The following is an 18,194-nucleotide window of genomic DNA, read 5'->3' as shown; positions in this document are numbered from 1 at the left end:
AAAAAAAATCATTAAAAACAAAGAAAGACAACCAAAGTAAACAAAAAATGAAATGAAAGAAGAACAAAAATAAAAAAATGATAAGGAAATGGAAAAACTGGTGGAAAAACAAAGGAAAACAATAAAACCCAAAGAAAACCTTTTAGGAAGGAAGACCAAGATAAAAACAAAAGAACCTAAAAAATACTAAGAAAACTACAACAACGAACACACGAAACATCAAACAAGCGAACATGATCAAAACTCTAAAAATAGGCTGGCCCAACATAGTACACCACGTGAAAAGGTGTCAGGCGAGACACAACGTCGCTAAGCTTTAGCACTTGGGTTTCGTCACAATGTTTGGTTAAGTATACCTAGGGAATTTTTTTTCTACTTTTAACGTTATGATATATGAAAAAGAAGTAAAACCAAGAAAACCCTACCCAAATAGTAAAACATACAAAAAAGCAACAAAGAAAAAACCCGACCCAAACAGTGAAAAGGTTTAACGGAAAAATACACGGAGAGAAAAAAAACGCACTACTACAGTTATGGGTCGTCCTGGTCGGGCAACGCTTCAGGAGAGGCTCCCAAGCGGGCGGGCTTTAGATTATTTTTTTCTAGGGGATTTATCTTCAGCTTTGGATACGGGCCGGACTTGGACTGCATTGCAGCCCAGCGGGATTTAGCCTGTCGCTCACAATCACAGCTCCTCCAGCGCCGCCGCTTGTTGGCATCCATGGCGGCGGCAGGGGAACCGGCGGGGGCTCAAGACCGGCGCCACCTCTCTCAACTACTTAATCAAAGGACGCGCAAGAATGTACGTTCCCTTGATCGTTCTTTTACTGGGGTTTTGATTTGGGCATGCGTGATGGGGCTGATTACACGATACGGCCACAGAGCTCGGCGGCAATGGCCGCGGAGGCCAAGAGGTCCGGGCGGCGCTGCCGCGCTGGGTACTTGGGTGAGGAGACGGAGGCCACGCGGAGATGACCACATGTGGGCGGGCGACCGCCGGCGAAGGTGGATCGACGGCCGCGGCAGTCCACATGTGTTCGGTGTTCCTTCTTCTTTCTGAATCACACATTGGGGCGTTGGTTAGACAGTGTTTGCTTCTGAATGCTCCCTGCTTGCTTGCTGCTCCGTGCCAGCTCAAATGTTACTAGAAGGAGCCAAAGCCTGCGGTTGCTGTTGCTAATGCGTGCGACGACTTGACTAAAAATACAACATGTGTTGCATTGATTTGCTGGTCTGGCTGACGCACCGCACACGGTATTATTCTACTCCGTATTAACATGTGGGAATTGACTGTTTAACCAAGGTCGCTCTCATCCTAGCTTTGCTGTCGCCCTGGCCAGCCACTGATCTCCTTGATTCACCATCGCCCGCAACCTCACCGGTGTGGTGGTTGATGAGGTAGCCCCCACATCTTTCGTTTTAGATCAAGAATAATGGCGCACAGTTCTTCATATATTCTGACTAGGCATGTTTGGCAATTTTGATACTGCTCCAGATCTGTTTTATCCTTTGTTTTGCTGTCGCTTTGCTGAACTAGTGTACACCTTTGATGTCGATGCTACTGGGACCATATCATTGGATGATTTGCTTGACTTTCATTTCAGCACATGTGCATTCTGTTTTCTTAATTTGCACTTTCTATTCTGCCATGCAACTGGGGGAGCTAGCTGCTAATGTCTTACTGGACTCTTTGTACCCATAATCTACGATTACTCTTATTTTCTCTCATAAGTATGCATAAGCCTCATAAAGTCTTACGATATTGTACTGATAGCAATCGTAATAATATTACCAATGCCAACCTATTGTTAGCCAAGCTGCATGATGTAGCATCACTTTCTTGCAGATAAGTGTTTGCTTCACAGAACTGCTTGTTGGATGTGTGGCCATCGTCGCTGTCGGCTCTAGGTATCTCGTTTCAAATGTTCAATGCAACATGTGTTTGATTGATTTGCTGGTATTAGCTGACACACGTACACATTAATTTGTCGTGCTTCTTGACTAGGTAAGGTCCAGCCGTAATTCCTTTCCTGCTGGCAAATAGTTACCTGCAAACTAGTTCCTCCTGACAGCACCTCATTGATCGATTGATAGATGTGCCTACGTACTGCATGTGAAACGGTGAGATTGCTCTTGGATGCTTTGTTTACATCAGCAATGAGATATTCATGCATAGTGCCAACCAAAACTTCCTAGCTAATTGTAACTATGAGTGTACATGTCGGGCAATCTTTATCATATATTCATATGTATAAATGTACATCAATTGTAGTGTGTCTACACCTAATTTGATATTGATGACATGATGTTATGCATAACCATATCATTTGCCGATTTTTTTGACTTTCATTTCAGCACGTGTGTATTGTTTCTTAATTGCCTTATCCAATCCTCCCATGGACCTGGGGGAACCAAGTAACTGCCCATGTTTTACCGGGTTTTCTGGGGTACATCTCCTTGTTCTAAAAGAACTACTATAACCTTAATTTACTACTCCCTCTGTTCCTAAATATTTGTCTTTCTAGAGATTTCAACAAGTGACTACATACAGAGCAAAATGAGTGAATCTATACTCTAGAATATGTCTATATACATCCGTATGTGGTAGTCCATTTGAAATCTCTAAAAAGACAAATATTTAGGAACGGAGGGAGTAGAACATACAAGTAAATCAACTGTGTGCTGTTATTATTTCACTATGAAATAGAACATGTATCAAAGCATGCTCAGAAGTCAGAGTGCATACATGATCTGCAAAAATATGTTAACATGCATGCCATCAAATAGAACATGCATTTCTAGTTTAGAAAAATTATTCCTCCTAGTTAGCAATATATACTGCTCCACTGGAATAACTAAAACCTCTAAAGCTCAGCAAGTTTAATTTTAAAGTGCAATTTCTCTCCTATTATTTGCAACCAATTCTGTCCCTATCAATTGATATGTGTTGTTCTTTGATTTTGACTATGTGCAAGCATTATCTGAAATGGTCAATTGATCACATGTCTATAGTGATATCAAAACAAAGAAATACTGCATCCTTTTTTCTAGTTTGTTTCTTCAAGGGTCAATCACGAAAATGAAGTTCACTTAGGATTGCAAAGACAATTACTATTGCCTCAGTAAATTTTGTGTGGCCAGTTCTCATTAAAAATAGTAACAATGACGTCGATTAACTCATCCGTGTTCAGAAAGTTTATAAGTTAACAGTATAATATCTATTAAATCATGTCTACGGAGCAAAAATTTGACAGTTCAACTGCACAAAACAAAATGCACTCTAATACCTTTTGAAGTTTATGTATTGATATATCATACTCCTAGTTAAATTACTGAAATAATATCGTATTCTCCCCACTTTTACATTAGCGTTTCGAAAGGAAATATATTATATGTGTGCTTACGTATCATATGTTGATTACTTGCACGAACAAGAAGCAAATAAATGTTATTATTAATTAGCTCACTCCATAAGATTGTATCTTCCATTGATGGCATATGAAACTGTATCCAAAAGATTGTATCTTCCACTAATGGCATATGAAATTGTATCTTCCTTCCATTAATGGCATACGAGACTGTATCCAAAAGATTTTAATTATATGTATATATCCAAAAGATTTTAGCAATATTCAGACGATAAATGAGGCATATCTCTTAATGAGCATAATCTTGTCCAATCTGTACACATATATCCGTCCAATCCCACCATGAACTGCACTAAATGCATTGCGATTTAATCTCATACATCACATATCCTTTCTCTATATAAACACACACACCCTCTTCTCATAACCAAACCAAGACCTATCACTCCCACCATGGCAAGTAACAATCTGCTTGACTGGCCAGAACCCATTGTACCAGTGCAAACTCTTTCCAACTCTGGTATGAGCTCCTTGCCACAACAGTACATCAAGCCTCCATCTGAGCGTCCTAGTGGTGTCACAAATGACCCTAATCTCAGTATCCCAGTTATCGATCTTGCTAGCTTCTCTAATACCCCTGAACATCATCAAGAAATGCTAAAAGCAATAGCCTCTGCATGCAAGAACTGGGGTTTCTTCCAGTTAGTGAACCATGATGTGGACACGGAGGCTGTGAGGAGGATGAGAAGTGCATGGAGGGAGTTCTTTGACCTCCCCATGGAAGAGAAGAAGGTACATGCCAACTTACCGGTAACATATGAGGGGTATGGGAGCCGCCTTGGAGTTGAGAAAGGGGCAATCTTAGATTGGAGTGACTATTACTTCCTTAATCTCTTCCCAAGTGATATCAGAAACCTTGACAAGTGGCCAAAGATTCCTACTGACCTGAGGTAGATAAATATTTTTCTTTTCTCGAGAAAACGCAGCTTCATTGTTTTTTTTTAATTTATCCTCATTCTTTATAAGTTCTTGCAGTTTAGAGTTTTCTGATATGTTTGGTTACACAGTTTCCTATTTGATATTGTTTTGGTATTTATGCAGGGAAGCCACTGAGAAGTATGCATGCCAACTAATAAGTCTCTGTCAAGTCTTGCTCAAGGCTATGTCCAGTAGCTTAGGGTTGGAGGAGGACTACCTCCATAATGCTTTTGGTGGCAGTGATGGCATCTCGGCTACCATGCGTGTGAACTACTATCCAAGATGCCCACAGCCTGAGCTCACTCTTGGTCTCTCATCTCACTCTGACCCCGGTGGCATCACCTTGCTCCTCACTGATGATAACGTCGAGGGGACACAGGTACGCAAGGGAGACACATGGGTCACCGTGCAACCAGTCCCAGGTTCCTTCCTCGTAAACGTTGGTGATCAGATTCAGGTGATCGCTGTGGCCTACTTACGTTTTTCTGTCAATCTGATGTGATATGTACTATGTTTTTAAGGCGACGCTTTGCTTTAAGGCGCTGGGGGGGGGGGGGGGGGGTGCCTCGACGCCTAGGTGCCTAAAGCGGACATATTTGCAAAGCGCTGGGGGGGCACCTCGACGCCTAGGCGTCGCCTTAGAGACGCCTTAAAAACATAGGATATGTATCTTCGATTGTTTTGTCTAAAGTAGTAACATTCTCATTACACCCAATCACTATATATTTTGTGCTGATGAAGCTAACGTGTGAAATTAATGTCAATTTGTTTGCATCTATAAGGAAGTCAAGAGTACCATATATTCTTGGCTTCTTTGCAAGAGATTAAATACAATATAGAATTTGGATAGTATGAAGCTAACCCTATGCATGTAGGTAGTTGATAAGATCCTTTTTTTTGTATTAATTATGACACTCCTTCCGATTGTACTAAATCAGCGACAATTAATATGGATCGGAGGGAATAGTAGATGTTGTTTAGAATCAACAGAATTGAATTGTATAAGATGCGTGCCTATTTAAGCATCACGGTGAATTATGGGCAACAGGTTTTACATGTTGTTATGCGCCTAACTCTCTTGGCCAAAGAGATTTATGGCATCCTTTTTTTTGATCTTGTGGGGGCGATAGAAGGAAGAGCTAAAAGAAAAGAAAAAAGGCAACACGTTTAAAACCTTCTAGATAGATCTAGCTAGCCTGTACACTTTCTGAAGTTTCAACATATACATATACTGAACTGCTTCATTGATCAATATACTAGTAGTACGCTGGTAGATAGAACTACTGAAGTTTGTTGACATGCATGATCTGCATATTTACGCACCAGAAATGACAGTTACACACACAGTAGCATGCCATGCAGTCCAGATACGTGAAAAAGATGATGTCATAGGTGCATGCATGCAAAGAGAAGTTGAATGAAAGAGACAGCACAGCCCCCCTACGAAAAATTGCTTGTTCTTGAAGCTTCTAAAATATCTTGTGATTTTCCAGATCCTGAGCAACGGGCGTTACAGGAGCGTGGAGCACCGCGCGCTGGTCAACTCGGACAAGGAGCGCTTCACCATCGCCTTCTTCTGCAACCCTCGAGGCGACCTCCCTGTCGCTCCGGCGAGCGAGCTCGTCGGCCCGGGGTCGCCGGCGCTGTACCAGGAGCCGGTCACCTTCAGCGACTACCGCAAGTACATACGCACCAAGGGCCCCAGCGGCAAGACGCAGGTGCAGTCCATCAGCAGCACCATGCAGCCAGGGCCTGCAGCTTGATCCACCATCCCTTCTCAGTCAGCATGGATAAATCATAATAAATGTATCAGCACGGACAGCGTTTGAACCTGTTGTTATAGGTTGCCAGCAGTTGGGAGATATGGGCGTCGTGCGTGCACGTAATTTGTTTGTACAATTTGGATCCTTGGTATTGTATCTCAATCAGTGTGCCTTTCATTTTATACGAATGCTCAGTCATGTGTGTGCAATGATCACTGGGGAATCCGGTGCACCTGCACTTTGGTGCTACCGGTGCACCGGATGTCATAGAATATTTTAAAAAATCTAAAAAAATTACAATGTTAACACAACATCAATGTATGATGTCATAAAATTTGAGATACAAAATGACAAACTTGACATCATTGTGATAATGGGCCAAATCTAAAGCCCAAGTTATGTTATGGGCTATTCAGTATTGAATTTGTCATTTTTATTTTTCAAATTATGTTTTAAATTTTGAATTGAAATTTTGTGACAATCTACATGTCGGGTGGTTGGTGCGACATATGCCAACGGGTGGCTTATCATTGTGGGAGCCAACAAAACATCGCCGGTGCCGGGAAACGGGATAAGGCGAAAACATGCACGCCGGCGGATCTTACCCAGCTTCGAGGCTCTCCGTGGAGATAACACCCCTACTGCTGCTCTGCGGGGTCTCCGCATGGTCACTAGATCGACAAGTAGCTACAAGAGGCTCCTTGAGCTGTTCGGTGAGAGGGAGAAGAAGGGCAAGGCTAGCTTACTTCTCCTCTCGATGTGGTGTCTAAAACTCCTTGAAAAAGATCTCCCCTTGCATGGGCGCCCTGGGGGGTTTATATAGGCCTACCCCTAGGGGTACAATGGTAATCCAGCCGGGCATGGGCCCTAGCTGTCTGCGTCTACGCCCGCCGGCTTCTTCGCCGGCCGATGAGGCCCGCCGACTGGTGGACCCCGCCGGCTGCCAGCCTTCTGGTCGACAGGCCGGTCCCACTGCTTGGGGGTCTTATCGGGGGCTGGTTACTGTTGCCTCGCCTCTGGTGACGAGGGCTCTGTCGTGGTAAGCATGGCTACGGTGTCGCCGCCGGGCGGCTTATCGCTGTAGCCTTACCTCGTCTTGTCTTCTTAATGAGGCGCCTCCCTCGAGGGAGGGAACTAGCCGACTATTGGGAGTCGGCCACACCCCAGGCCGACTGTGGGAGGCCTGGCCGCCTTTGGGTGTCTCCTAGACGGATGGTGCCCGCCACCCACGGGTCGTACTGACAGCTCACCGTGGGTGACGTCATGGTCAATATGGCAACAGTGCCGTGTCGGACGGGTGATGGCCGCCCCGTACGACGCACTGTGGCCATGCGCGTCCCGGGATTCGGGGGTGGCAGGCTTCACTGTAGCTACGCCCTGTCTCATCGCCGTTATGTGGGTGCACACTCTGAGGGCACGATCTTGGCCGCCTGCTGGGGGCGGCTTCTTGGAGTCGGCCTTCTCGTGGCCAGCTTCTTGGAGCCGACCCTCTCGTGGTTTTCTTCACAAGGATTTTAGGGCCGGGCCGCCTTCGTGCAGCCGGTTTGAGAGGTAGCCAGCTGGGGGAAGGTGGCCCCACGCCTTGGGTGCTTGGAGGCTTGCTCGGCCTATAATTTTTCAGGAGAGCCAAGGGGAGCTGGCTAGGCTACCCGTGGTCATTTACTCCGACAGTAGTCCCCGAAACTGGTTGGGCTCCGAGGCTGAAAAAAGACGAGAAGCTCAATCAGCTTCCTATCTTGAGGGGCCGGCAGTTGGGAGCCGGCTTTGATTTGGTGCGCTGTCTTCTGGAGGTTTTGAAGCTTGAAGGCGGGAATCAGGGGGCGCGCAAGTCAGGCTGCGAGCTGACCGCTCGCCGCCTACGCGCCACATGGCACCCTACAGCTGGAAGAGCCTGCCAGCCCACGCGCGCGACGGGACGTCGCCGTAGTCCGGGGCCCGCCACTACCGGGCCTTGGCCCACGCACGGATCTTCTGTGGCCCGGGTGGACCGCGCGCCTCCCAGCGGCGGTTTCCGCACGCTGTTAAGGCGCAATAAACGCGGGACGTGGGGGAATGGGCGCAGTTAATCCCACATCCCCCCACGCCTCGCCTCCTCGGCTTCACCGCACGAGGCTATAAGTAGGGGGAGGAGGGGGAGCGGCAAACGCTCGCACGCTCGCCCTCGCCCCGCCCCTTCCTTCTTCTTCCTCTCCGTCGCCATAGCTTCCTGCCGCCGCCCGGCTCTTCCGCCAGTCTTCTTGGCTCGCTGTTGCTCTGTCGTGACAGGGTCGCGCGCCTCTCCGCCACCGCACCTTTCTCATTGCCGCACCGTCCCCATGGCACCGTCGAGCTCCTGGGATGGCTCCAACGTCCATGACGACCATGTCGACTTCCTCCGCCGGACGCGGCGGCTGCCAGGCGCGAACTACGTGCAGGTCCGTCTCGCGCCGGAGAGGAAGATCTCGCCGGCACCGGAGGAGGACGAGCGGGTAATCTTCTGCTCGCACTGCCTGCGCGGCTTCAGCCTGCCGGCGAGCGGGTTCTTCCGCTCCTTCCTCGAGTTTGATCGTCTCCAGCCGCATCACCTCACTCCAAACGCGGTGATGCCGCCGTCGGCCTTCATCTCCTTGTGCGAGGGCTTTCTTGGCGTCCTCCCCACCCTCGAACTCTGGGGGGAATTCTTCCAGTGCAAGCTTGGCACCGTCGTCGCGGGCGTGCCCGCCCCATGCGGTGCCTTCATCGCCATGCGGCGGACGAGTGACAACAATCCGTTTCCGCCCATCCCGCTGATCCAGTCGGTGAAGCTCTGGTAGAACGTGAAGAACATCGCTCCGCAAGGCGACTTCGTCAATCTGCCGGCTTACGTAGCCGGCCCGCCGGCTGGGAGGCAGCCCTCATGGTCCTACCGGGCCAGGTCGCTGTCTCAAGGTGGGGCCACCTCCGTTGCACGGCTCCGGGTGATGATCTAGTCGGAAGGCCTGACCGGGGCCGACCTGGTGGCCGCCTTCGTGGAGCGCCGGGTGCTCCCGCTCCAGGGCCGACCTCACATGATTTGTCAGATGAGCGGCCGCTTCGACCCATGCCGGCTAAGCACCAAGGAGATGCCCCACGACGAGGTGTCTTATATGGTGAACTATGTATCCAACTACAAGCTCGTCGAGGGGTGGCGGTACGGCAAGGAGCCGTATTCTCGCGCCAATCCTCCGTCTGTGGTAAGTTTCTCTTCTTTTCTTATTTCCTTGTCGCTGGGTTCATGATGGCCGACTCATGATCAGTCGGCTTGTTTTCAGCAGAACCCCCTTCTTCCGCCGGTAACCGGGGCTGCGGGGGTGGAATGCCAGTTTCTCCCTGACCGCACGATGGACGACGTTGATGACCCGGACCTGGGGGCGGCCGCCATGGAAGACGACGTCGTAGGGGAAGGCGGCGAGGCAGGTGGCCCTGGGCTCGGGGCCGCCTTCGAGGACTGGCCGAATGACGATGAGGCCGAAGTTGTTCCGCACCGTCAGCCGGCGCCCGATCATCAAGGCACAGGCCCATCTGCCACGCCGGCTGCTCGTGGTGGCGCGCAGAAATGCCGGGCCGCATCGACCCACTTTGGCAGTTGGCCAAAGAAGCCCAAGGGTACCACGGCGGCGACCAAGCGGGACGAAGCGGCCGCGAAGGCGGCCCGCTTCCACAAGGTGGTGAAGCAGCCGCAGGCGGTTTCGGCGTAAGGGTCGCTTTTCTCACGCCTTTCTTTTTCCTCTTCGGTTGATATTCTTCTAAGCCCTCTTCTTGTCTTATCAAACAGGACCCCGCTTTCTCTCGAGCAAGCCTCTGCTGCCTCCATAGTCGGAGCCGTGGGAGGGTCTTCAAGCTCTCGCCGTGTGGATCCCCGTGCCGATCTCCTAGAGGCGACGGAGCGGAACGCACGGGAGGCGCGGGAGGAGCGGGAGGCGGAGGAGCGGAGGGCGGTTCGGGAGGTGAGGGAGAAGTCGGCGGAGGCGCGAGCTGACGCGGCTGCCAAGGCCCAGGCGGAGGCCGCGGTTGCGGAGAGGGGGGTGGAGGCCCTGCAGAACCAGCCTCCGCAGCCCGTCATCCCCCTTCGTGCCGCAGCTCCCGACATCCCAGTGCCCCCTACGGAGGAGGCCGGCTGCGGCCGGCCGGTGATGGAGAGGGAGGCGGTGCCGTCGCCGCCGACTGGAACGGGCCAAGGAGGCCGGCCTGATGCACCGCTCGTGCAGCCGGCTGGAGGCGAGCCGACTGTGGGGGCGGATCTTGTGGTCTCGTCGCCGTCTCGTCGGCGCACGGGGAAGGTGACTTCGGCGCTGGAGCCGCAAAAAACTGCGGGCGCCAGCTCGTCGGCCCAGGACCTGGAAGCGGCCAGCGATAGCTCGTCCGTGTGGACGTCGGGCGGCGGGACGGCCGTGCTGAACGTGGTGGCGCAGGACGTCTGGAACCGGCTTCAGGCCCAAGCTGCCGCGCTGAAGCAGTACACTCAAGAGTTTCTCACGACGCGAACGGTTATTAGGGTGAGTCCTCCTACTCTTCGTCGATTGCTCCTGATTTCTTCCGTGGGGGCGCGTCAGCGCACGCACTGGATGTAGTCCCCGAGTTCCGAGTCGGCTGCCGAGCAGGCGGCTTGGAACTTCTTGGTAGACTTCGATTGCCGTCTTGTTCTTACTCGCATCTCTTATCTTATCTGGAGGAGTATCATAACCTCCGCGTAGCTGCTTTCAACTCCCAGGCCCAGGAGTTGAATCAGAAAGCCACTGATCTGGCCGGGAGCCGGAGTAAGTGCTTCATCTTTTATCTCAAGTGGGGGGCGCGTTAGCGCACCCACTGGGTGTAGTCCTCGAGATCCGGGCCAACCGCTGAGCAGTCGGGTCGGATATTTTCCTGACGACTTCTTTCTTATTGCCTTTTTTCTTCTTCTTCATATCTGCAGGGGCCAATGTCGACTTGAGGGAGCAGCTCGGTGGGGCCCAGTCCGCCCTTCACGCCAAGGAAACTGAGTGCAACGCCCTGGCTCAGGAGCACGATCGCCTGGCCAAGAAACTGGCCGACCAGGAAGAGAGCCACAAGGCGGCCCTGAAGGCGGCGTAGGACAGCGAGGCCCCCCTCAAAGCCGAATATGAGACCGAGGCGACGAGCTAGGCCGAGGTGAGGCAGGCGCTGAGTCAAGGCTACAGCCGGGTTGAAGATTTAATTGATGGTAAGACGCCTTCTTCTTTGTTTCTTTGCCTGCCTCCTGTCATCTGACTCGTCTTTTGATTTTGAACTACTGCTTTCTTCTTTGTGCAGATTACTTTCCCGGTTACTCCGTTGCCGCTACCCAAGCCATCGAGGCCTACCGCGGTGCGTGACGGCAGGCAGGGGTCGAGATCGCGCCGGGTGCCGGCCGGTCACTTAAGGAGCAGCTTCTGGCGATTCAAGCCCGCCTGCAGCCAGCTCACCGCATGCTCCGCCATCTTCAGCGCACCGGGGTGCAAGTGCTGGCCGCCCTCTGGCCCGGCGAGGCAGTTCCGCGCACCCCAAGTCAGACTGCCGACTGGCTGGAGGTTGCAGTCGGCCGCTTCGAGGCTTGGAAGGCGTCACCGGCCCGGTCCGGTGCTGGGCGGGCGCTGGAGTTCGTCCGAGCTTGGTATCCTGGGCTGAACTTGGACCGGCTGAGCACCTTGCGGCAGGAGGCCGACGAGGAGCTGGAGGCGGCGCGGCCGGCTATCGCCCGGCGTGCCTCGGCGATCGCCGAGTACACCGACACCAGTGCCTTTGCCCCTGAGGTGAATGATGATGGCGTTGCTCAGCCGGAGGAGTGGTTCGGGTTGAACCTAGCAGAAGGTGAGGACTCGCAGAGGAGATTGCTTCCAGCGATGAGGGTGAAGAGGAACAGGGAGAGGCTGGTGAATACGTCGTGCCAGACGGCGAAGCGACCAGCCAGCCTCAGCCTGATCGTGCCTCCAGCAACGAGGCGTGTGCAAACGCGCCGTCTGCAAGAGGTGATGATCATGCCGAGACTCGCCAGCCGGCCACTCCTCCAGCCGGCACTACCGTCTCTACCAACCTGCCCGACTCGCCCGTCGCTCCCTTGGCCTGATCCGCCGTCCTTGCTTTTCCTGCTCGTTACTCTTTTGAACAACTTTTATTAAATTTGCGCAGTTCCACCCACTGGGGGTGTATTCAAATTATGTTGAATACTGGCCTTTCGAAGGTCTTTTGTGTAAATATAATCATGCATGTGTTTGGCTTCCGTTCATGTTTTCTTTTCATCTTTTTGGCTTTTTCCTTTGCCGTCTTCCCCTGGTCGCCGCCTTCCCAGCCGGACAGCTGCTCTGCAGTCTGTGGCTGGAGAAGGACTTGACTGTTTTTTTGGGAAGACAAGTACTCGAGTTTTCTTAGATTGTAGCAAGGTGAACGGGAAGCCGGCCAGCCGGCTGCTCTGGTAGCCGGTTGGCGGGACGGGAGGCCGGCTTGTGTTATATAAGTTCGTTAGTCCTTAGCCGTTTTTCGTGTGGGCATCCTTTCCTGCCTTCGGCTCTTGCCAGCCGGACAGTCGATTCTTCGAGTTGCGACTTTTGACAAGAGGGGGCTTGGGTGCAGGCACACTACTTGTCTGACTGCAGGCAGAACTTAGATATAACTTAAGGCGGCGAGTCCCCGGGCCGACTGGTCGAACCCGGTGCCAGACAAAAAAAAACAAATGTAGTAACATAATCATAGGCATGATACTCATCATTCATAGATAAAAGAGGGTAGTCCCCGAGTGCTCCTCGGGGGACCCTTTGTCTCGTACTTAGTACAAAAGGTAGCGTGGTACATACTGCTTTTTAACTGTAAAATCTTTGGAGGAGATTGGCGTTCCATGGTCGTTCCAACTCCTTGCCGGAATCATCTCTCTTGCGTGCCTTCGACTTCTGCGCGTCGATTAGGTAGTAGGAGTCGTTGCCTAAAGCTCTGCTGATGACGAAGGGACCCTCCCAAGGGGCCGAGAGCTTGTGCTGGTCGGCTGTTCGCTGGATCAGCCGGAGCACAAGATCGCCCTCTTGGAACGATCTTGGCTTGACCTTCCGGCTGTGGTAGCGGCGTAGACCCTGCTGATAGATGGCGGACCGGCTGAGGGCTAACCGCCGGCCCTCTTCCAGCAGTTCGACGCCGTCTTCTCGTGCTTCCTTGGCCTCCGCCTCCGTGTACATGGTAACCCGAGGTGAGTCGAACTCGATGTCAGTTGGGATGACAGCCTCGGCACCATATACAAGGAAGAAGGGGGTGAAGCCAGTTGACTTGTTTGGGGTAGTGCGCAAACTCCAGAGGACGGCTGGCAGCTCGTCGAGCCAACAGCCGGCTGAACGCTCCAGTGGCACGACCAGTCGGGGCTTGATGCCGGAGAGGATGAGGCCGTTTGCTCGCTCGACCTGGCCGTTTGACTGTGGGTGGGCAACGGACGCTAGGTCCAGCCGGATGCCTTGTGTTGCGCAAAAGCGTGCCAGTGCTCCCTTTACAAAATTTGTTCCATTGTCGGTGATGATGCTGTGCGGTGCGCCGTACCGGGTTGTGATATCTGCGATGAACGTCACGGCCGCCGGCCCATTCAACTTCTTGATCGGCTTTGCTTCAATCCACTTGGTAAATTTGTCCACAGCGACGAGCAGATGTGTCATGCCGCCGCGTGCCGACTTGAATGGGTCCACCATGTCCAGCCCCCAGACGGCAAAAGGCCAGGTGAGGGGGATGGTCTTGAGTGCAGAAGCCGGTAGGTGTTGCTTGGAACTGAAAACTTGGCACCCTTTGCAGTGTTTGACTAGCTCCTTGGCGTCATCCAAAGCAGTCGGCCAGAAGAATCCATGGCGGAAAGCTTTGGCGACGAGTGATCTTGAGGCCGTGTGGTGGCCGCATTCACCTTGGTGGATGTCCTTGAGGATTGCTATGCCCTTCTCTGGCTCGACGCAGTGCTGGAAGACTCCAGTGACGCTGCGCCTAACAAGCTCTCGGTTTACTATTGTGTATGCTCTGGCTCGGTGTTGGACTTGTCTTGCCGAGATCTCGTCAGTTGGCAACTCTCTGTTTACTAAGAAGTTGAGGATGGGCTGGGCCCATGATGGAGCTGTTGAAGGAAATATGCCCTAGAGGCAATAATAAAGTTATTATTTATTTCCTTATATCATGATAAATGTTTATTATTCATGCTAGAATTGTATTAACCGGAAACATAATACATGTGTGAATACATAGACAAACAGAGTGTCACTAGTATGTCTCTACTTGACTAGCTCGTTGATCAAAGATGGTTATGTTTCCTAACCATAGACATGAGTTGTCATTTGATTAACGGGATCACATCATTAGGAGAATGATGTGATTGACTTGACCCATTCCGTTATCTTAGCACTTGATCATTTAGTTTGTTGCTATTGCTTTCTTCATAACTTATACATGTTCCTATGACTATGAGATTATGCAACTCTGTTTACCGGAGGAACACTTTGTGTGCTACCAAACGTCACAACGTAACTGGGTGATTATAAAGGTGCTCTACAGGTGTCTTCGAAGGTACTTGTTGGGTTGGCGTATTTCAAGATTAGGATTTGTCACTCCGATTGTCGGAGAGGTATCTCTGGGCCCTCTCGGTAATGCACATCACTCAAGCCTTGCAAGCATTGCAACTAATAAGTTAGTTGTGGGATGATGTATTACGGAACGAGTAAAGAGACTTGCCAGTAACGAGATTGAACTAGATATTAAGATACCGACGATCGAATCTCGGGCAAGTAACATACCGACGACAAAGGCAACAACGTATGTTGTTATGCGGTCTGACCGATAAAGATCTTCGTAGAATATGTAGGAGCCAATATGAGCATCCAGGTTCCGCTATTGGTTATTGACCGAAGACGTCTCTCGGTCATGTCTACATAGTTCTCAAACCCGTAGGGTCCGCACGCTTAAAGTTCGGTGATGATCGTAATTAGGGTTTCTATGTTTTGATGTACCGAAGGTTTTTCAGAGTCCCGGATGTGATCACGGACATGACGAGGAGTCTCGAAATGGTCGAGACATAAAGATTGATATATTGGAAGCCTATATTTGGATATCGGAAACGTTCCTGGTGAAATCGGGATTTTACCAGAGTACCGGGGGGTTACCGGAACCCCCCGGGGGTTATTGGGCATACATGGGCCATAAGGGAGAAGAGGAGGGCCGGCCAGGGCAGCCGCGCGCCCCCTCCCCCCTTATCTGAATAGGACAAGGAAGGGGGGGGCACCCCCCCTTTCCTCTTTCTCCCTTCCCCCTTCCTTTTCCAATAAGGCAAGAGGGGGGAGTCCTACTCCCGGTGGGAGTAGGACTCCTCCAGGCGCACCCATAGGGCCGGCCGCACCTCCCCCTTTCCCTCCTTTATATACGGGGGTAAGGGGGCACCCCATGACACACAGAAGTTGATCTTCGTGATCGTTCCTTAGCCGTCCGCGGTGCCCCCTTCCACCATATTCCACCTCGGTCATATTATAGCGGTGCTTAGGTGAAGCCCTGCGGTAGAACATCATCACCGTCATCACGCCGTCGTGCTGACGAAACTCTCCCTCAATGTTTTGCTGGCTCGGAGCTCGAGGGACGTCACCGAGTTGAACGTGTGCAGAACTCGGAGGTGTCGTACGTTCAGTACTTGGATCGGTCGGATCGGGAAGACATACGACTACTTCCTCTACGTTGTGTCAACGCTTCCGTTGCCGGTCTATGAGGGTACATAGACAACACTCTCCCCTCTTGTTGCTATGCATCACCATGATCTTGTATGTGCGTAGGAATTTTTTTGAAATTACTACGTTCCCCAACGGTGGCATCAGAGCCAGGTTTTATGCGTTGATGTTATATGCACGAGTAGAACACAAGTGAGTTGTGGGCGATATAAGTCATACTGCTTACCAGCATGTCATACTTTGGTTCGGCGGTATTGTTGGATGAAACGGCCCAGACCGACATTACGCGTACGCTTACGCGAGACTGGTTCTACCGACGTGCTTTGCACACAGGTGGCTGGCGGGTGTCAGTTTCTCCAATTTTAGTTGAACCAAGTGTGGCTACGCCTGGTCCTTGCAAAGGTTAAAACAACACCAACTTGACAAACTATCGTTGTGGTTTTGATGCGTAGGTAAGAACGGTTCTTGCTAAGCCCGTAGCAGCCACGTAAAACTTGCAACAACAAAGTAGAGGACGTCTAACTTGTTTTTGCAGGGCATGTTGTGATGTGATATGGTCAAGACATGATGCTAAATTTTATTGTATGAGATGATCATGTTTTGTAACCGAGTTATCGGCAACTGGCAGGAGCCATATGGTTTTCGCTTTATTGTATGCAATGCAATTGCGTTGTAATGCTTTACTTTATCACTAAGCGGTAGCGATAGTCGTGGAAGCATAAGATTGGCGAGACGACAACGATGCTACGATGATGATCAAGGTGTCGCGCCGGTGACGATGGTGATCATGACGGTGCTTCGAAGATGGAGTTCACAAGCACAAGATGATGATGGCCATATCATATCACTTATATTGATTGCATGTGATGTTTATCGTTTATGCATCTTATCTTGCTTTGATTGACGGTAGCATTATAAGATGATCTCTCACTAAATTTCAAGATAAAAGTGTTCTCCCTAAGTATGCACCGTTGCCAAAGTTTGTCGTGCCCAGACACCATGTGATGATCGGGTGTGATAAGCTCTACGTCCATCTACAACGGGTGCAAGTCAGTTTTGCACACGCAGAATACTCAGGTTAAACTTGACGAGCCTAGCATATGCAGATATGGCCTCGGAACACTGAGACCGAAAGGTCGAGCGTGAATCATATAGTAGATATGATCAACATATTGATGTTCACCATTGAAAGCTACTCCATTTCACGTGATGATTGGTTATGGTTTAGTTGATTTGGATCACGTGATCACTTAGAAGATTAGAGGGATGTCTTTCTAAGTGGGAGTTCTTAAGTAATATGATTAATTAAACTTAAATTTATCATGAACTTAGTACCTGATAGTATCTTTCTTGTCTATGTTTGATTGTAGATAGATGGCCCGTGCTGTTGTTCCGTTGAATTTTAATGTGTTCCTTGAGAAAGCAAAGTTGAAAGATGATGGTAGCAATTACACGGACTGGGTCCGTAACTTGAGGATTATCCTCATTGCTGCACAGAAGAATTACGTCCTGGAAGCACCGCTAGGTGCCAGGCCTGTTGCTGGAGCAACACCAGATGTTATGAACGTCTGGCAGAGCAAAGCTGATGACTACTCGATAGTTCAGTGTGCCATGCTTTACGGCTTAGAATCGGGACTTCAACGACGTTTTGAACGTCATGGAGCAGATGAGATGTTCTAGGAGTTGAAGTTAATATTTCAAGCAAATGCCCGGATTGAGAGATACGAAGTCTCAATAAATTCTATAGCTGCAAGATGGGGGAGAATAGTTCTGTCAGTGAACATATACTCAAAATGTCTGGGTATCATAATCACTTGACTCAACTTGGAGTTAATCTTCCTATTGATATTATCATTGACAGAGTTCTTCAATCACTGCCACCTAGCTACAAGAGCTTCGTGATGAACTATAATATGCAAGGGATGAATAAGACTATTCCCGAGCTCTTCGCAATGCTGAAAGATGCAGAGGTAGAAATCAAGAAGGAGCATCAAGTGTTGATGGTCAACAAGACCACTAGTTTCAAGAAAAAGGGCAAAGGGAAGAAGAAGGGGAACTTCAAAAAGAACAGCAAGCAAGTTGCTACTCAAGAGAAGAAACCCAAACCTGGACCTAAGCCTGAAACTGAGTGCTTCTACTACAAGCAGACTGGTCACTGGAAGCGGAACTGCCCCAAGTATTTGGCAGATAAGAAGGATGGCAAGGTGAACAAAGGTATATGTGATATACATGTTATTGATGTGTACCTTACTAATGCTCGCAGTAGCACCTGGGTATTTGATACTGGTTCTGTTGCTAACATTTGCAACTCGAAACAGGGACTATGGATTAAGCAACACTGGCAAAGGACGAGGTCACGATGCGCGTGGGAAATGGTTCCAAAGTCGATGTGATCACGGTCGGCACGCTATCTCTACATCTACCTTCGGGAT

The 18,194-nt window shown here is 50.3% G+C and overlaps 1 protein-coding gene across 2 annotated transcripts; it reads left to right on the top strand.

The window, feature by feature from the left end:
• The first annotated feature begins 620 nt into the window (after positions 1 to 620).
• Positions 621 to 6,291, top strand: LOC125508815 (jasmonate-induced oxygenase 4-like). 2 transcript variants are annotated; one of them, XM_048673609.1, is made up of 5 exons: positions 621 to 802; positions 1,847 to 1,908; positions 2,095 to 2,121; positions 4,470 to 4,803; positions 5,840 to 6,291. In XM_048673609.1, exons 1-5 carry the CDS (start codon positions 722 to 724, stop codon positions 6,107 to 6,109), a joined length of 774 nt encoding a protein of 257 aa, XP_048529566.1. In that variant the 5' UTR covers positions 621 to 721; the 3' UTR covers positions 6,110 to 6,291. The 2 variants fall into 2 exon arrangements, with proteins under 2 accessions (XP_048529566.1, XP_048529565.1); XM_048673608.1 differs by lacking the exons at positions 621 to 802; positions 1,847 to 1,908; positions 2,095 to 2,121 and adding an exon at positions 2,128 to 4,318.
• Positions 6,292 to 18,194: the final 11,903 nt, after the last annotated feature.

This window comes from Triticum urartu, chromosome 5, assembly GCF_003073215.2.
Source record: "Triticum urartu cultivar G1812 chromosome 5, Tu2.1, whole genome shotgun sequence".
Lineage (NCBI taxonomy): Eukaryota > Viridiplantae > Streptophyta > Magnoliopsida > Poales > Poaceae > Triticum > Triticum urartu.
Note: the sequence above shows the minus strand (reverse complement) of the source record. Positions and strands in the feature narration are given on the sequence as shown.